Here is a 17,473-nt window from a genome sequence, read left to right as displayed (position 1 = left end):
TCAACACCGCTTTCCTGCCTTTTCCCCATAACCCTTGATTCCCTTATTGATTAAAAATCTGTCTCTCTCAGCCTTGAATACACTTTAATGACCCAATCTCTGCAGCCTTCTGCGGTGGGGAATTCCAAGGATTCACTACCTTCTGGGGGATGAGGTTCCTCCTCATCTCTGTTTTAAATGGGTGGCCCCTTACTCTGAGATTATGCCTTCTGTTCCTGGACTCTCCCCAGGGGGAAGCGACCTCTCAGCATCTGCCCTGTCGAGCCCCCTAGGAATCTTGTATGTTTCGATGGTGTCAACTCTCATTCTTCTGAACTCCAATGTATACAGGCCCAACCTACTCAGGCAAATGGTAGTGGTATCAGTGGGGGAGCATTTTGCAGATCATGATCATAACTCTATTAGATTCAAGGTTGTTATGGAAAAGGACGAGGATGGGCCAGAAACCGGAGCTCTGAATTGGGGGAAGGCCGATTTTAATAAGTTCAGATATTATTTGGCCAGAGTGGACTGGAAGCAGCTACTTTTAGATAAATCTGCGTCAGAGCAGTGGGACTCATTCAAGAAGGAAATAGGGAGAGTACAGGGCCAATATATTCCAGTAAAGATTAAGGGTGGGACCAACAAATCTAGGGAACCGTGGATGTCGAGGGATATACAGGATTGGATAAAGAGGAAAAGGGAGGCTTATGGCAGACATCGAGGGCTCAAAACAGCAGAAGCCCTGGAGGAGTATAGAATGTGTAGGGGGGAACTTACAAAGGAAATTAGGAGAGCAAAAAGGGGGCATGAAAAAACATTGGCAGGTAAAATAAAAGGAAAATCCAAAAGTTTTATTACAAGTACATTAAGAGTAAGAGGATAACTAGGGAAAGATTAGGGCCCATTAAGGACCATAGTGGTAATTTGTCTGTGGAGCCGGAAGACGTTGGTAGGGTTCTAAATGAATACTTTGTGTTGGTGTTCACAAGTGAGAGGGATGACGTGGGTATGGAAATCAGGCAGAAGGACTGTAATATAATTAAAGAAATTGGCATAGAAAGGGAGGAGGTTCTAAGTGCTCTGGCAGGCTTAAAAGTAGATAAATCTCCAGGCCTGGATGAAATGTATCCCAGGCTGTTGAGTGAGGCAAGGGAGGAGATAGCAGGGGTGCTGGCAATGATTTTCAATACCTCTCTGGCCACAGGAGAGGTGCCAATGTGGTACCGTTATTCAAGAAGGGAGGAAGGGATAAACCAGGTAACTACAGGCCAGTCAGTCTAACCACAGTAGTGGGAAAACTATTGGAAGCAATTCTGAGGGACAGAGTTAATCTACACTTGGAGAGGCAGGGATTAATCAAGAACAGTCAGCCTGGTCTTGTTTAAGGGGGAGGTCATGTCTGACCAGTTTGATTGAATATTTTGAAGAGGTGACCAGGTGTGTAGATGAGGGCAATGCATTTGACGTAGTCTACTTGGACTTCAGCAAGGCTTTTGATAAGGTCCCGTATGGAAGACTAATAATGAAGGTAAGAGCCCATGGGATCCAAGGCAATTTGGCAAATTGGATCCAGAATTGGCTGAGTGGCAGGAAGCAGAGGATGATGGCCGAGGGGTACTTTTGTGCCTGGATGCCTGTGTTCAGTGGGGTTCCACAGGAATCGGTGTTGGGTCCCTTGCTGTTTGTGGTATATATAAATGATTTAGACTTGAATGCAGGGGGTTGATCAGTAAGTTCCCGATGCCACTAAAATTGTGGGGTGGTAAATAGTGAGGAGGATAGCCTTAGATTACAGGAGGATATAGACGGGCAGGTCAGATGGGCTGATCAGTGGCGAAAGGAATTTAATCCGGATAAGTGTGAGGTGATGCACTTGGGCAGAACCAACAAGGCACGGGAATACACAATGAATGGTAGGACCCTGGGAAGTACCGAGGATCAGAGGGACCTTGGTGTGCATGTCCACCAGTCCCTTAAGGTAGCAGGACAGGTAGACAAGGTGGTTAAGAAGGCATTTCTGGAATCCGCATTATAAGAAGGATGTGATTGCACTAGAGAGAATGCAGAGGAGATTTACCAGGATGTTGCCTGGGCTGGAGAGTTTGTTATGAGGAGAGATTGGATAGACTGGGGTTATTTTCCCTGGAGCAGAGGAGATTGAGGGGGGACATGATTGAGGTGTATAAAATGATGAGGGGCATAGATAGGATAGACAGGAAGTAACTTTTCTCCTTGGTGGAGGGATCAATAACCAGGGGGCATAGATTTAAGGTAAGGGGCGGGAGGTTTAGAGGGGATGTGAGGAAGAATTTTTTCAGCCAGAGGGTGCTGGGAATTTGGAACTCGCTGCCTGAAAGGGTGGTAGAGGCAGAAAGCCTCATAACATTTAAGAAGTAGTTGGATGTGCACTAGCGATGCCATGGCATACAAGGCTATGGGTCTAGTGCTGGAAAATGGGATGAGAATGGTTAGGTACTTGTTTGACTGGCACAGACTGGAGGGGCTGAAGGGCCTTTTCCTGTGCTGTAGACCCCTAGACTTTATTCAATCTCTCCTCATAAGAAAATCCCTCCATACCCAGGATTCAACCTAGTGAATCTTCTCTGGACTGCCTCCAATGCCAGTATATCTTTCCTTAGATAAGGGGATCAAAACTGTCCACAGCATTCTAGGTGTGGTCTAACTAGTGCCTTATCTAGTTTTAGCAAGACTTCCCTATTTTTATACTCCATTCCCTTTGAAATAAAGGCCAATATTTAATTTGCCTTCCCTATTACCTGCTGAACTTGTATGTTAGCTTTTTGTGATTCATGCACGAGGACCACCAAATCCCTCTGTGCTGCAGCTTTCTGCAGTCTTTCTCCATTTAAATAATATTCAACTCCTCTATTCTCCATGCCACAGTGCATAACCTCACATTTTCCCACATTATATTCCGTCTGCCACGTTTTTGCCCACTCACTTAACCTGTCTATATATATATATATATATAACTTGGCTGTGGTACATTAATTTCCCTCATTCAAGTCATTAATATATATTGTAAATAATTGAGGCCCCAGCACTGATCCCTGTGGCACTCCACTAATTACAGAGTGCCATCCTGAAAATGCCCCCTTTATTCCAACTCTCTGCCTTCTATTCATTAGCCAGTCCTCTATCTATGTGAATATACTACACCCAACACCATGGGATCTTACCTTATTAAATAGCCTTATGTGCGGTACCTTATCGAACGCCTTTTGGAAATCAAAATATATCACATCTGCTGGTTCCCCTTTACCTATCCTACTTATTACCTTCTCAGAGGATTCTAATAAAATTGGCAGGCTTGATTTCCCATTCATGAAGCCATGCTGACTCTGCTTGATTAGATTATGTATTTCTAAATGCTCTGCTATTACATCCTTTATAATAGAATCCAACATTTTCCCAATGACAAATGTTAAGCTAACTGCCCTACAGTTACCTGTTTAATTGTCTCCCTCCCTTTTTGAATAAGGATGCTACATTGGCCACTCTCCAATCCTCTGGGATTTTCCAGAATCTAAGGGTTCTTGGAAGATTACTACCAGTGCATCCACTATCTCTGCAGCAACTTCCTTTAATATCCTAGGATACAACCCATCAGGTCCAGGGACTTATCGGCCTTTAGCCCCATTAGTTTCCCTAGTACTTTATCCCCAGTGATAGTTATTGTATTTATTTCCTCCCCCACCGCCCCCAACCTTTTGCCCCTTGATTATTTGGTATTTTTGGAATGCTATTAGTATCTTCTACTGTGAAGACTGAAGCAAAGTATTTATTGAACTCCTCTGCCATTTCCTGGTTCCCTCATTATTATTTCCCCAGCATCATCCTGTAAGGGGCCTATGTTCACTTTGGCCTCTCTCTTCCTTTTTATATATTTAAAGAAGCTCTTACTGTCCATTTTTATATTACTTGCTAGTTTACCCTCAAAGTTTATTTTCTCCCTCATTGTTATTTTTTGGTTATCTTTTGTTGGTTTTTAAAACTTTCCCAATCCTCTGGCTTACCACTAATCTTTGCTACATAGTATGTTTTTCTTTCACTTTGATGCTATCCTTTACTTCCTTGGTTAACCATGTTTGGTTTATCCCCTTCCTAGAATCCTCCTTCATCACTGGGATATATCTTTGTTGAGAGTCATGAACTATTTTCTTAAACGTCTGCCATTGTTCATCAACCGTCTTTTCTGCTAATCTCCTTTCCCAGTCCACTCCAGCCAACTCTGCCCTCATTCGTTTGTAATTACCCTTATTTAAGTTTAGCACAGTTGTTTCTGACCCAAGTTTCTCACTCGCAAACTGAATGCTAAATTCTACCATATTATGGTCACTGTTTCCTAGGAGATCTTTTACTCTGAGATCATTTATTAAACCTGCCTCATTGCACATTACTAGAAGAATAAGGGGGGATCTCGTGGAAACCTGTGGGATTCTGACAGGACTGGACAGGATAGATGCAGGAAGGATGTTCCCGATGGTGGGGGAGTCCAGAGCCGGGGGTCACAGTCTGGGGATGTGGGGTAGACCATTTGGGACTGGGATGGGGGGAAATTTCTTCACCCGGGGAGTGGTGGGCCTGTAGAATTCGTTACCACAGAAAATAGTTGAGACCAAAACATTGTATGCTTTCAAGAAGAAGTTAGATATAGCTCTTGGGGTGAAAGGGATCAAGGGGTATGGGGAGAAGGCGGGAGCAGGCTGTTGAGTTGGATGATCGGCCATGGTCATAATGGATGGCGGAGTGGGCTCGAGGGGCCGAATGGCCTACTCCTGCTCCTAGTTTCTATGTTTCTATGACAGGTATGGATCTGAAAGACCCAAGCACATATAAGCCAACATTTTTACTGGCCAGGTCTTCACGAGGACGTGGTGCCATATGTGCCAGGTGGTGGGGAAACCACAGCCTACAAACAAACTGGCACCCTTAATTCCCATACCAGTTTTACGAGAACCATTTAGTAGGGTGTTAATGGGCTGTGTGGGACCATTACCGAAAGTGGGACACCAGTATATCCTCACTATTATGGATATGACAGCTTGATTTCCAGAGGCCATCCCTTTGAGGATGATTACAGCTAAGCTCATGGTAGAGAAGTTAACCCAATTTTTTTACTAGATATGGATTACTGATGGAGATCCAAACAGATCAAGGTTCCAATTTTATGTCTAAAATTTTTCAAAACATGATGAGTAGTTTGGGTATAAAACAGTTAAAGTCCCTGGCATAAAGGGAGCTTTAGAAAGTTACCATCAAACTCTCAAAACAATGACTAAAGCATATTGTCATGAATATCCCCATGATTGGATCAAAGGACTGGACTTTCTTTTATTTATCACTCGAGATTCACTGAATGAATCTACTGGTTTTAGCCCTTTTGAATTAATCTATGGACGTGAGATAAGAGGTTCACTGAAATTAATCAAAGAAAAGTTTTTAGGGCAGAGGGACAAATCCTCTTTGCTAGATTATGTACCTGGGAGCCTGCAAAGTGGCTCAAGAACATCTTAAAGTTTCTCAAACAAAGATGAAGGAATGGGCAGATTATAAAAAACTGAGACCTGAATATTTCAACCAGGGGATAAAATGTTAGTGTCATTTCCTTTACAGGAGGATCCTCTGATAGCACGGTTCAGTAGTCCATACAAGGTAGTCAAGAGGGTTAGTAAGGTAAATTATTTGATAGACACCCCAGATCGCAGGACAAAGAATCGGCTATGTCACATCAACATGTCGAAACCATACCATTGCAGGGAGGAGGATAGGAAGGAGCAGATACGTTAGGTAGTAAGGGGAGTGGAGGATGAAGGAGACAGTGAGAGTGAGGCAGGAGGAGGTTGAGTTCACCAATTGAACTTGCTGCTATACGATTAACTAATTTTGAAATATTAGGACAGTTGGACAACATGTTCTCATACTTTGAGGTAGGACAACGAGGTGAGGTTACGTATGAAATTCAAAGGAATCTGCAGGGATGAACCAGGACGTACAACTTTAGTCACGCATGATGTGGATGTAGGGAGGTCTCCTATAAAACAACACCCTTATCATTTAAGCCCAGAGAAGCTGGCTCAGGTAGGAGAAAAAACCCACACATGTTGAAAAATCACTTGATTGAACCGAGTCAAAGCAGTGTTAGTGTCCAGCGGTGTTAGTGCCTCAACCTGGTGGGTCAACCAGATTCTGTATAGATTACAGAAAGGTTAATGCAGCAACAAAAACAGACACTTACCCAGTCCCTCATTTAGAAGATTGTATTGACAGGGTTGGTAGTGCCATGTTCCTCATTAAGGTGGATTTATTGACAGGATACTGGCATGTACCTTTAACATCACAAGCTAAGGAGATGTCAGCTTTTGTCACACCGAATGGCCTATACCAATGCTGAGTGGTGCTATTCGGGCTAAAAAAAAATGCTCCAGCCACTTTCCAAAGACTAATGAATCAAGCTATACCAAAGTTCCTAACTGTGTGGTTTACCTGGATGATGTATTGGTATACAGCAGCAGTTGGAAAGATCACTTAAACCAATTAGAAGTCCTATTTAAAAAAAATTACAGTCAGCAGATCTCAATAAATCTTGCCAAGAGTGAGTTTGCTACTACAGCCTTATAATTTGAAGGTTGTCCATATTATTGGAAGAGATAATATAATTGCTGATGCGTTATCCAGAATATAACTTATGTTTGTATAATATAGAAATCAAAGGCTCAGAATCTGTACAGAGATTCTGCATAAGGAGTGAGTGAGAATGGGTAAGTGCATGTTTAAAATATTTATATGTATGTTGTATATGTTTTTCCTTTATGTTTTGTAATGAGACACTTTGAAAATGGTGTTTCATTCCTTACTGGTGGAGGCATGTGAGGAGCCTGTTTTTGGAAAATTTGAAGGACGTTGAATTTTGGACATTCTCCCTTCCGAGTTACGTTTAAAAGTCTGCAAGATTAATTTGTAGCTGTGAATATGCCATTCCTCAAGAAACCACGAGCCAACAGAGATGTCCAGCGGAGACACCTGGAGAGGGAAAGAGATATTTTGTATATCTAAGTTAACAAAGAACTGCTGTTGCTCAGCTAAAGTCTCTTGCTGATGAAAGCAGTTTTCTCTGAACATTTTACTCTTTGAAATTCTCAGAGAGTTTGTATGTACCTTAGAAGCAAGAAGAAGACTCTCTCTCTCTCTCTCTCTCTGCCCCACCTTTGTGTTACATGCAGTCTAGAGTGAGTGAAACTTTCATCAGAAATGTCTCATCACAATAACTTGTCTTTTTTTTTTGAAAGTTTGCAAAGGTGTGATAAGTAACAGTCATCAAGGACAGTTTCACCAAAAATCTGTCTAAAAGAACTTCCACGTCTATCGTGACCAGAATTCTGTTAGATCAACAAGGTTGAAATCTTTTCAAATGTTATCCTTTTAAAAGAAATGTTCCCATACTCCAGCCTCTGTAAGGGTCTTTTTTTTATTTTGTCCTGTTTTGTGTTTGTGTGTGAGTGTATGGGGGTTTGAATATCTGTTTTTTAAAAAGTGGGGAAAAAAATTGTTACACTTCTAAACTACAACTTGTATGTTAACCAGTTTTATAACTTGTTTTAAAAAATAAGTTTGCTTTATCATAAATCAATTTTTTGTGTTTACTGAAAGAGGCCTGTTTAGAGCCTTTTTATGCTGGGAATAACAGTGTCAATGGTAAACAATTGGCCAGTTTTATGGGTGAATTAAACATTTAAACTATTGTTGCAACATGTGCAGAAGTGAGGCTAGAATTAACTGAGCACTCCTCCCATCATGGTCCGTAACCATATGGAGGTTTGTAAATGATGTAATGAGAAGAACAAGTTTATGAAAATGAGCAGGCTTTGCCAAAGTTGCTGTTGCCTCCCTCTCTTCCCACCTGATTACTTGTTCCCCGCTTTTCTTTAACCTGGCTTTCGTCTTATAATGAAAAATAGCTATGAGCCAAACAAAATGCCCTTTAAATGTGCAAATGGCTCATTGTAACGAAAGCATGCTGGCTTGGGTAGGTGTGTATAGCTGTGCTTCAGCTGTCAAAAAGGCCACCATCCATCACTGCTGAAATATTCAGCAAGTTCTATGTGTTATGGACTCTTCACTTTTTTGTTTGAAATGCCACTGAGCTTTGCAAATTAATTTTCTTAGAGCACTGAGTTAAACTTGTTTGTCTTTTATTCATGGAATTGTTACACTGATGTGAAATGTTAGCTTGCATCAACTGGAATCTAGCTTTGGAAGTTTAAAAGTGATACAGCTTATATAATGAGAGACTGTCATTTTGGTGTGCAGAGGTTCCCTTTGTCCAATTTCCCTTGCTATTGAAATATGGTAAAATGCAAAGAAATTGAGTTCCTTCTGGGCAAAACATTTCTGTTGAAAAGGCATACCTATTAACAGTGTATCATTAATCAACATGCACTTTGAGGTTGTGTCATTTTGGTGATGTACTCCTTATGTATAGATCAGCACAAACAAAATAGCCACGGCCACAGGTTTTAAATAAGTGCACTTTGCAATGTGTGTAATTCCCTTAGCTATATTTTGCTTACCCAGAGTTGGAGCTTTAGACCTAAAACCTTGAAGGGTTGACCTTCACCTTGCAAACTGCATTCTTCATGCTCTAGTTGTAATTTAGGCCCACTATAGAGCTTCTGTCATTTCAACTGGGTTCCTTTTCAATGGCTGTGCTTTGGAATTCAGCAAAAATATTTTGGCATCCAGTGCCACATATTATATGCCTGTTTAGGAAAGACACAGTCCACTCTCATTCCAGTAAGTGCATGTCACTATTCATTATTTGTGCATTGGTTAGAACCCGTACAATAGCAACAGTGCTGATCATTAAGCCTTTCACGAGCAATGCCCCTTAGCATACTGGGGCTCAGTTCATGTGGAAAGATATGGGCCAGTAAAAAGGTTAATCCTTTAATTCTGAAATCATTTTAAAAGTAAACAGTTTTCTCCTCGCAGGTCAGAGTTGGAGTAATCCAGTACAGTTCGACGCCTAAGTTTGAATTTTATCTGAATTCCTACTTGACAAAGGAAGAAGTAAAGGAACAACTTAGAAGAATTATATTCAGGTATGTTACCATCCTGTTTTTTTTCTGAAAGTATATTATTTGATAGATCTTTAATGACTGCTACTAATATCTATAGTCAAATCTTTGAGGCCCGAACATATTTATGATTGAAACAGAACATGCTGGAAATATTCCCCTTTCCATGCCTCTGTACTTTCTTAAAAACCTGTGACATCTCTAACTTTTTCCAGTTCTGACAGAAGGCCATCGATCGAAAATGTTAACTCTGTTTCTCTCTTTCCACAGATGCCTGACCTCCTGAGTATTTCCAACATGGTTCATTTTTAATTCAGATTTCCAGCATCCACAATATTTTGCTTTCATGTTATTTATCAATTGTGTGCTTTGTATGATGCAGTGAAGAGGAAAATTTATCATTTTCTTACTTCCTTAGCGCTGGGAGATATTACAGCTTTGACCTAGATTTCTGCAATTTTATTTTTTTTTATCCATTTATGCATAATAATATCAGAGAAATTAAAAACATTTTCATTCCCCCTCCTATACTAATAATGTATGTTGGAATCCCAGTGCGTTGTGCCACAGAATGGTAGTGCATACAATCCTCTGTACGCAGTCCTTAACCTCAGGTTAGCAGAGATCAAAATCCTTTGGCCTGGCCTGCTGTTATAGATGTGTATGTAGCACCAACTTCCATTTCTGACCAGACTGAAGTATCACGGATTAGGGCAGGCTCAGTTCACTAGCATGGTTTTGCCAGGTGCCTGTGCCAGTCTAGATGCATCTTGGGGCACCTTCTGGAATGGCAGGAAATAGAGTGCTCAATGGGCGCTTTTGGGGGTTGCCAAGTGGGTTTTGTTGTCAGTGGATTGATCTAACATTTTAGCCAGATTCCTAGTGTCTCACGGGCCATTACCCTGAACTGGAGACCCTGGTGGGCTCCACTTCTGCCCTGACTTACACTGATTTGTATACCATGTTCTCTCTGCCACCCGGATCATTGGATGGGATAGGGGTGGGAGTGGAGGGAATTCCAGCGTGCAAAATCCCTCCTCTGAACTCACGGGCCATGTCTAGGGCAGGTGGAGGTTCATCATCACAGACCACAACAGAAGCTGAGAGTAGTAGGTCTTCTGGGCGGCAAACCATTATCCTGCTTGAATTTGCTTAACCCAAGCTGTATTCCTGCCAGTTCTTCACCGGGAGTATCCCCCTGATTCCAAGGAAATTTAGGGCTTAGGAATTTTCCTATGGGGACGAGGGGAGGAAATGGGCATTACCCTAGACCACCATCTAATCACTTTGCAACTATCTTTAAAGCACCAGGAGTTGGGAATATTCATTCCACAGCAGATATGGATTAAACTCTGTTTAAATGAATAAATATTAGTGCAAATTTTCCGAAAAAAAAAAAAATTCATAGTTAAATGTGTGAATGGGGTTTGTGCACTTGAGTGAACTGCCGAAGATATTTTTTGTTTACAAAGTAAATCTGGTGCCCTCCCTCTGAGGCACAGAATGTTATTAGCATCAGTTGGTTGACATAGAGCCAGTGCACTTGTGCAAAACTGCTTAAATCCACTCTAATACCTTTAGCCGATGTTATTTATTTGACATTTAATTAAGAGCAGATTTATGGCTGACTTCAAACAAAGAGAGATGAAAAGTCTTGGCCATATGTGGAATCTTTACAAGTCCAAATTAAATATGATTGGAATATTTTCTGATGAAGTAGAATAGGATATTTAAAACTTGATAAACTTACTTGTCATTGTTATTCCCAATGCATTGATGGATTTACACTGTGATCACAGATTCTACAAAATGAACAAATTATTTGTCATTAACACTATTAGTTTCCTTGTTATCATTGTACCTAAGAATAAATATAGAACTGAGTAGATCAAGAATATTTTAAAATTCCATGTATTATTAACCACTTTCATTAGTCCTGTTTGCTTTATTAACTCAGAGGTGGAAGTACACAGACAGCCCTGGCTTTGAAGTACGTTCTTCATAAAGGTTTTACGGGTTCAAGGAATTCATCTATTCCTCGAATTCTCATAATTCTTACTGATGGCAAATCTCAAGGTAATGTGCTACAGGCAGCAACGCAACTGAAAGAAACTGGAATAACTGTATTCGCTGTTGGAGTCAAGTTTCCAAGGTGAGGAACTTCCTTCAGTTCTGTGTGGAGTAGTATGAATGATGGTCTGTTAGAATGGGTTCCTGATTAGTGCCAAGCATCATTTTCCCAGCAAGTTTCGCACTTGAGCTTCTAAGATTATTGCAGCCCAACCTATTGTTTAGGGAAATCACTGCTTTTAGATTTTTAATGACTTTGGAGCTAAACTCCTTTCCTTTTATCTTCTAAAACAAAATGCTTAAAAAAGTGCTGAAAATAAATTAAACGTACAAAACAAAATAACTTTGTGAAGATAGCATAACAAACACCATGGTGACGATTCCTGGAAGAATGTTGCATTTTCTCACACTGCTTCTCAGTTGGGCTGATAGGCTGTGTTGAAACTGTCGCCACATGGGTATGTGAGATTAAAATGTCATTGACCAAAAGGTCATTTTGGAATGCAAGATGGATTTTGAAGATAACCTTTCACTGTGAAATTCTTTCAATCTACTTGAGATAACAAATTCTGCACGTGGGCCAACAATTTTTCATCTTGTAAGTTAAACAGTTAGGTTTTTTATGACTGATTTAATTTTTTTGTGTTTTTATTTGAAGAGGAGAAATTATTCTGTGATGAAGTGATTAAACCATGTGTGGGCTCTTGTTGGTGCTTTTCTTTATGTATTCATGGGATGTGGGCATCACATTTATTGCCCATCCTTAATTGCCCTTAAGCAGGTGGTGGTGAGCAGACTTCTTGAACTGCTGCAATCCATGTGGTGTAGGTACAGCCACAGTGGTGTTAGGGAGGGAATGCCAGGATTTTGACCCAGTGACAGTGAAGCAACAGTGATATAGTTCCAAGTCAGGATGGTGAGTGGCTTGGAGGGGAACTTCCAGGTGGTGGTGTTCCCATGTGTCTGCTGCCCTTGTCCTTCTAGATGGTAGCGGTCATGTACCTCATGGGGCAAGTAGATTTTTCTGCTCATTTGGACATTTTTTAGCCAGTGGAAGGATATGCAGATTATAATTCCAACTGTTGTATTTTATATATTTATCTATGTGTTTATATAAAACTCGTGCATTGATGACTGGTTTCAGTAGTTGAGGCAAGTAACTTAAATAACCAAATTAACTGGTAGTGTTGTACTGTGAGTGAAGTTTAATGGCATTGCTTTTTCCCATCATTTTGTTTGAAAATGGATTTACCTGTCAAGTAATCGAGCAAAATGACCACAAAATACACGTGTTGTTAAAATTGAACATTGTAGACTTTATTATGTTGTAGTCAATAATTATTTAACTAGCATCAATGTGTGGTTGTGCCCATTTGAAACCTACTCTGACTCTTAACCTTCCGGCAGTTGGGATGAGCTGTACACACTGGCTAGTGAACCCACGGAGAGCCATGTTTTGTTTGCAGAGCACTTTGATGATGCTGTCAATGGTCTCTACAGCACGCTCACCAGCTCTGACGTCTGCTCAGCTATTCCTCCAGGTAATCTACAAACTGCTTTAACATAAAACATGCCTTTAACAGCTTGCTATCAGCTTGCAATCTATGGATCGATGCCATCACTTAACCTGCAGCCTAGAGTGCTATTGCTCTGATTGCTTTAGGAAGTTGTTTAAGCACTACATATTCAAATTAAACCTTAATTCCAGGTGTTCATGTGTCAACTGTCATGTTGAAAAACAATAGTTAATTTTAAAAATGGATAATAAATGCAAAACAAAATAAGTGCTCACAGTTTCTCAATTAGAACTTCCACCATCTGTAATTAAACCTTAATTCCAGGTGTTCATGTGTCAACTGTCATGTTGAAAAACAATAGTTAATTTTAAAAATGGATAATAAATGCAAAACAAAATAAGTGCTCACAGTTTCTCAATTAGAACTTCCACCATCTGTAAAGGTTCTAGTATTCCTTTCTTATTATGTATAATACCAGAGCGCCAGAGTGCAACAGTTTTAACAGTACAAGATCCTCAATGCATGTATCTATAGGCTCCCCATGCGTCCAGGTAATTCAAAAGCCTTTTCAAAAAGCTTGGCAACATCTCAGATAATCGGAGTCAACTTGCCAACCACTCAGCACTCTTTTCTACATAATATAAATTGTAGCGATCATTTGAAATTTGGCATTCTTTAATTTGTCCTGATGAGTGCAAGATAAAAGCTTTGGTAACATTTTTTTGAGCAATAATATAGCCTGTGTCCTGAGGCATACCATAAGATAAGAAAGCGTGTCAACTTTATGTAGAATACAATGGTAGAATAACTACATAGGACGATTTGCATCTGCCTGTTGACCATTGACACTAAAAAACAGGGTGGGGGGAGCGGTGGTAAGCAGACATTTTTACATTTTTGCAAGTCTCTTCCACTGGGCCTTTTAAAAAAAATTCATTCATGGCATGTGAGTGTTGCTGGCTAGGCCAGCATTTATTGCCCACCCCTAATTGCCCTTGAGAAGGTGATGGTGAGCTGCCTTCTTGAACTGCTGCAGTTCATATGTTGTAAGAACACTCAGTGTTAGGAAGAGAGTTCCAGGTTTTTGAACCAGAGACAGTGAAGGAACTGTGATATAGTTGGTGAGTGACTTGGAAGGGAACTTATAGCTGGTAGTGTTCCCGTGCATCTGCTGCTCTTGTTCTTTTAGGTGGTAGAGGTCACGGGTTTGGAAGGTGCTATCAAAGGAGCCATGGTGACTTGGTAAGTGCATCTTGTTGATGGTACACACTGCTGTCAGTGTGTATTGGTGGTGGAGGGAGTAAATGTTTAAGGTGGTGGATGGGGTGCCAATCAAGTGGGCTGCTTTGTCCTGGATAGTGCTGAGCTTCTTGAGTGTTGTTGCAGCTGCACTCATCCAGGTAAGTGGAGAGTGTTCCATCACACCCTTGACTGGTGCCTTGCAGAGAGTGGACAGGCTTTGGGGAGTCAGGAGGTGTGTTACTCACCACAGAATTCCCAGCCTCTGACCTGCTTTCAGACACAGTATTTATATGGTTGTTCTAGTCCAGTTTCTCCACAATGTTGATATTGGGGAAATTCACCGATGGAAATGCCACTGAGTGTCAAGGGAAATTCTTTCTTGTTGGAGATGGTCATTGTCTGGCACTTGTGAGGCACGAATGTTACTCAAGTGCCAGGAAATAACCATCTCCAACAAGAGAGAATCTAACCATCAAAAAAAACTTTAGGCCCAGTGGAAGAGTTAGACTTGCAAAAATGTTTGCTTACCACCCCCTTTTTCAATGTCAATGGACCAACAACCAGATGTAAATCACCCCATGGATTTATTTTAACATTGTATTTTGCATAAAGCTGACATTTTCTTGTCTTTTCTTCAGGACACAGGCTTTATTATTGTAATATATGTATTATTTTTTAATATGGGTAGCTATTGTTTGTGCCCGAATCAGGCCATATTTAAATATTTAAATTGAGGTTCTACACTGTCTGTAGGACCTGGCTGCAATTTTCAGGTAACAGTAGGTGGAGCTCTGAAAATGGGCAAACAGCTTGTTGCCATTATCTTTTGTGGGGCTAGGAGGAAGCCAAATACAATTCAGGCCATACCAAAATCTTCCCATCATTGCAAGCTGCTCAGTTGCTTATCCCCAGGATTGTCTCCTATCCCAACCCCTTTAACTTGAGGATTGACTCAGCTGAGCAGCTGTTGAATTTCCTGTCTCTCCAATGAGCACACAGGCCATCGGTTCCCATTGAGTTCTTGTACTTCAAAATGAACCATGAAAATGGTTCAGGCCTTTCTTCTGTGCCATTGGGCAGGCAGAGTGATCACTTCACCCATTGCCCACCAATTAAGCACTACAATTGAGAATCAGCCCATAAGTAGTTTAAACCTGCCCGTCATAATCTTCAGACGAATATCAGGTTCACATTTCAGATTTCAAATACAAATTCAACTCTAAATCACACTTAGATTGCTGGGAAAGTGGGCCCATACCTGTTCTATTCCAGGAAGCCAGTTGATGATGGATAGAACAGGGGTCAATCTTTACACACTTGCATATTTATTTACACATTACAAGCTCCAAAAGCCAACAACCACACTTTTTGTCTGAGTCTATTTATACTCTTTTGAGAATAAACCAATCTGATTCTATTTAAAAATTCTTTTGAGTTATCAACAGTCACAGATTGCAACTCTTTCGAGAACAATCACAGTTCTTGGTTTCCGGGAGTGGGACATGAACCCACAACCCTCTGATTCAAAGGCGAGGGTGCTATGAACTGAGCCACAGCTGACACCTCCTGATTTCTATTTATACTCTTTCGAGTTATCAACAGTCACAGATTGCAACTCTTTCCGAGTACAATCACAGTTCTTGGTTTCCAGGAGTGGGACATGGACCCACAACCCTCTGATTCAAAGGCGAGGGTGCTATGAACTGAGCCACAGCTGACACCTCCTGATTTCTATTTATAGGGGCACAAGTGAATTCCAAGTTAATACCCAACACCTGTGCACTATTAAAATAATTAACATACAATTAACAATACCAACCATGATATTTGAATAAATGCAATTTAGGCTAGTCTGACTTATTAAAGGGGAAGGAAAGCCGGAGGAATATTTTCAGAGTGTTTCCCATTTTTTTTAAAGTGTGCATTTCCTTGCAAGAAACAAAATAATTTTAACAGCTAATCTTCAAAAATTTGCAAATTGATCTTCAAACATTTGTGGAAGTACAACTAAAACATTGCAATGTGGTTTCTTTCAGTTTGTAAACTTGAAACCCACTTCTGTCAACGTAAGTCACTAGAAACTGTGAAGGAATTTAAAGGAAATTTCATGTGTTGGAAGGGATCAAATGGATATGGTGGGCCTTTCTCAACTCTCTGCCCGTATTACAGGTTAGTAATGTTTTCCTGTAATGGAACATGGTAAGAAAATAAGAGCTGTAAAGCATTGAAGAACAAAGTCTCTTCTAAAGGCTGAGATTGATCCTGCTTAAGTTCACAAAATGATCAATGGTTACAGGGCTAGGGGTCAAGTGCTGGAAAATGGGATTAGAATAGATAGGTGCTTGACGGCCGGCATGAACTCGATGGGCTGGAAGGCTTGTTTCTGTGCTGTATAACTCTATGACTCTACTATCATGTCAAGCCTGAGCAGTGTGAGAGGAGAGTGGAGCATTTGTTAGAAAAACCTGTAGAAAATGAATTGGTTAGCAGAGGTTGAGTTGGATCATTCTGGTAGGCACCCTAAATAGCTGAAGAAGTGAGAGAAGAAGTAAAGAGGCTCTCACCAGAATTTTACAATCACCCTTAGATAGGCAAATGGTGGCAGGACCTGGAGGGTAGACAATGTAATAAGAAAGGACAGCAAAATAAATCAGGTAACTATGACTAGTCTAAGTCATGGGTGAGCTATGTAATTTAAGGTAAAATTACTGAATAATTAGAGGAGCATGAGATGATCATGATAGCCATCGGTAACTTCTTAGAGGCAAGCTTTGTTTGACATTATAACAAAAATTCACTTGAAGAAGTGACATACTGACATGGATTTCACAGTCAAGCGAAGTGATGGCACTCACCTCGAAGAAAGGTGCGCACAAAGATTTATCCTCTCTGTGGTATGAACTTCCCCTTTGCCAATATTAGTTTGATCCTAGCACCAAGTCAAGGGGATCTCAGGGCATCTAGTAACAGTGATGTCGTCAAACAGGGTAAGCAGCTGTCACATTGAAACATTCTCACAGAGAGCAAACCAGGGAGTTAAAAGCACAGATTATCCTTCAGTTTTTGATATCATTTTACAGAAAGCGAAATAAAAATTGGGACATACAAATGGGATTCTGGTCAAAGCTGAAATATCATAAACCTTTTTTAAAAAAAAGTAATTGTTTTAAACATATTTGTAATTTTTTCAACATAGTGGAGAAATTTGACATTCCACAAATATAAAATTAGTTTTTCAGGGCTGTGAGGCTGCCCAACAGTAATGATGAGCTTAGAACAAAGGATCAAAACCCAGTTACACCTCCTTCAATAAAGTACGACCTTTTCAAGAGGTTTCATAGTGAGACTAGTGGTGTAAAAGAATAAGTTCTCATCAGTTCAGTGATTTTTAACTGATTGCAGTCTGTGGGTCTTCAACAATGCGCCTTATGGAGAAGCATAGAATCATTGACAGCAATTTCTGGACATCTATATTTAACTGTGCATGTGTGGACTCCAGAAATTGCTGTCAGTTTGAGGGGAGTAGTGGTGGTAAACGCTAACATTTGTTATCATTACCATTGC

The 17,473-nt window shown here is 40.5% G+C and overlaps 1 protein-coding gene across 1 annotated transcript in view; it reads left to right on the top strand.

The window, feature by feature from the left end:
- vwa2 (von Willebrand factor A domain containing 2) overlaps positions 1-17,473 on the top strand; it is a 96,121-nt gene that overhangs the window by 43,716 nt on the left and 34,932 nt on the right. The window contains exons 5-8 of the mRNA XM_078564694.1: positions 8,995-9,104; positions 11,038-11,232; positions 12,558-12,691; positions 15,946-16,078. Of these exons, the coding sequence (XP_078420820.1) occupies positions 8,995-9,104; positions 11,038-11,232; positions 12,558-12,691; positions 15,946-16,078 (572 nt within the window). The remainder of the gene's footprint in view (positions 1-8,994; positions 9,105-11,037; positions 11,233-12,557; positions 12,692-15,945; positions 16,079-17,473) is intronic.

The sequence above is a fragment of the Cetorhinus maximus genome, chromosome 20, assembly GCF_964194155.1.
Source record: "Cetorhinus maximus chromosome 20, sCetMax3.hap1.1, whole genome shotgun sequence".
Lineage (NCBI taxonomy): Eukaryota > Metazoa > Chordata > Chondrichthyes > Lamniformes > Cetorhinidae > Cetorhinus > Cetorhinus maximus.
Note: the sequence above shows the minus strand (reverse complement) of the source record. Positions and strands in the feature narration are given on the sequence as shown.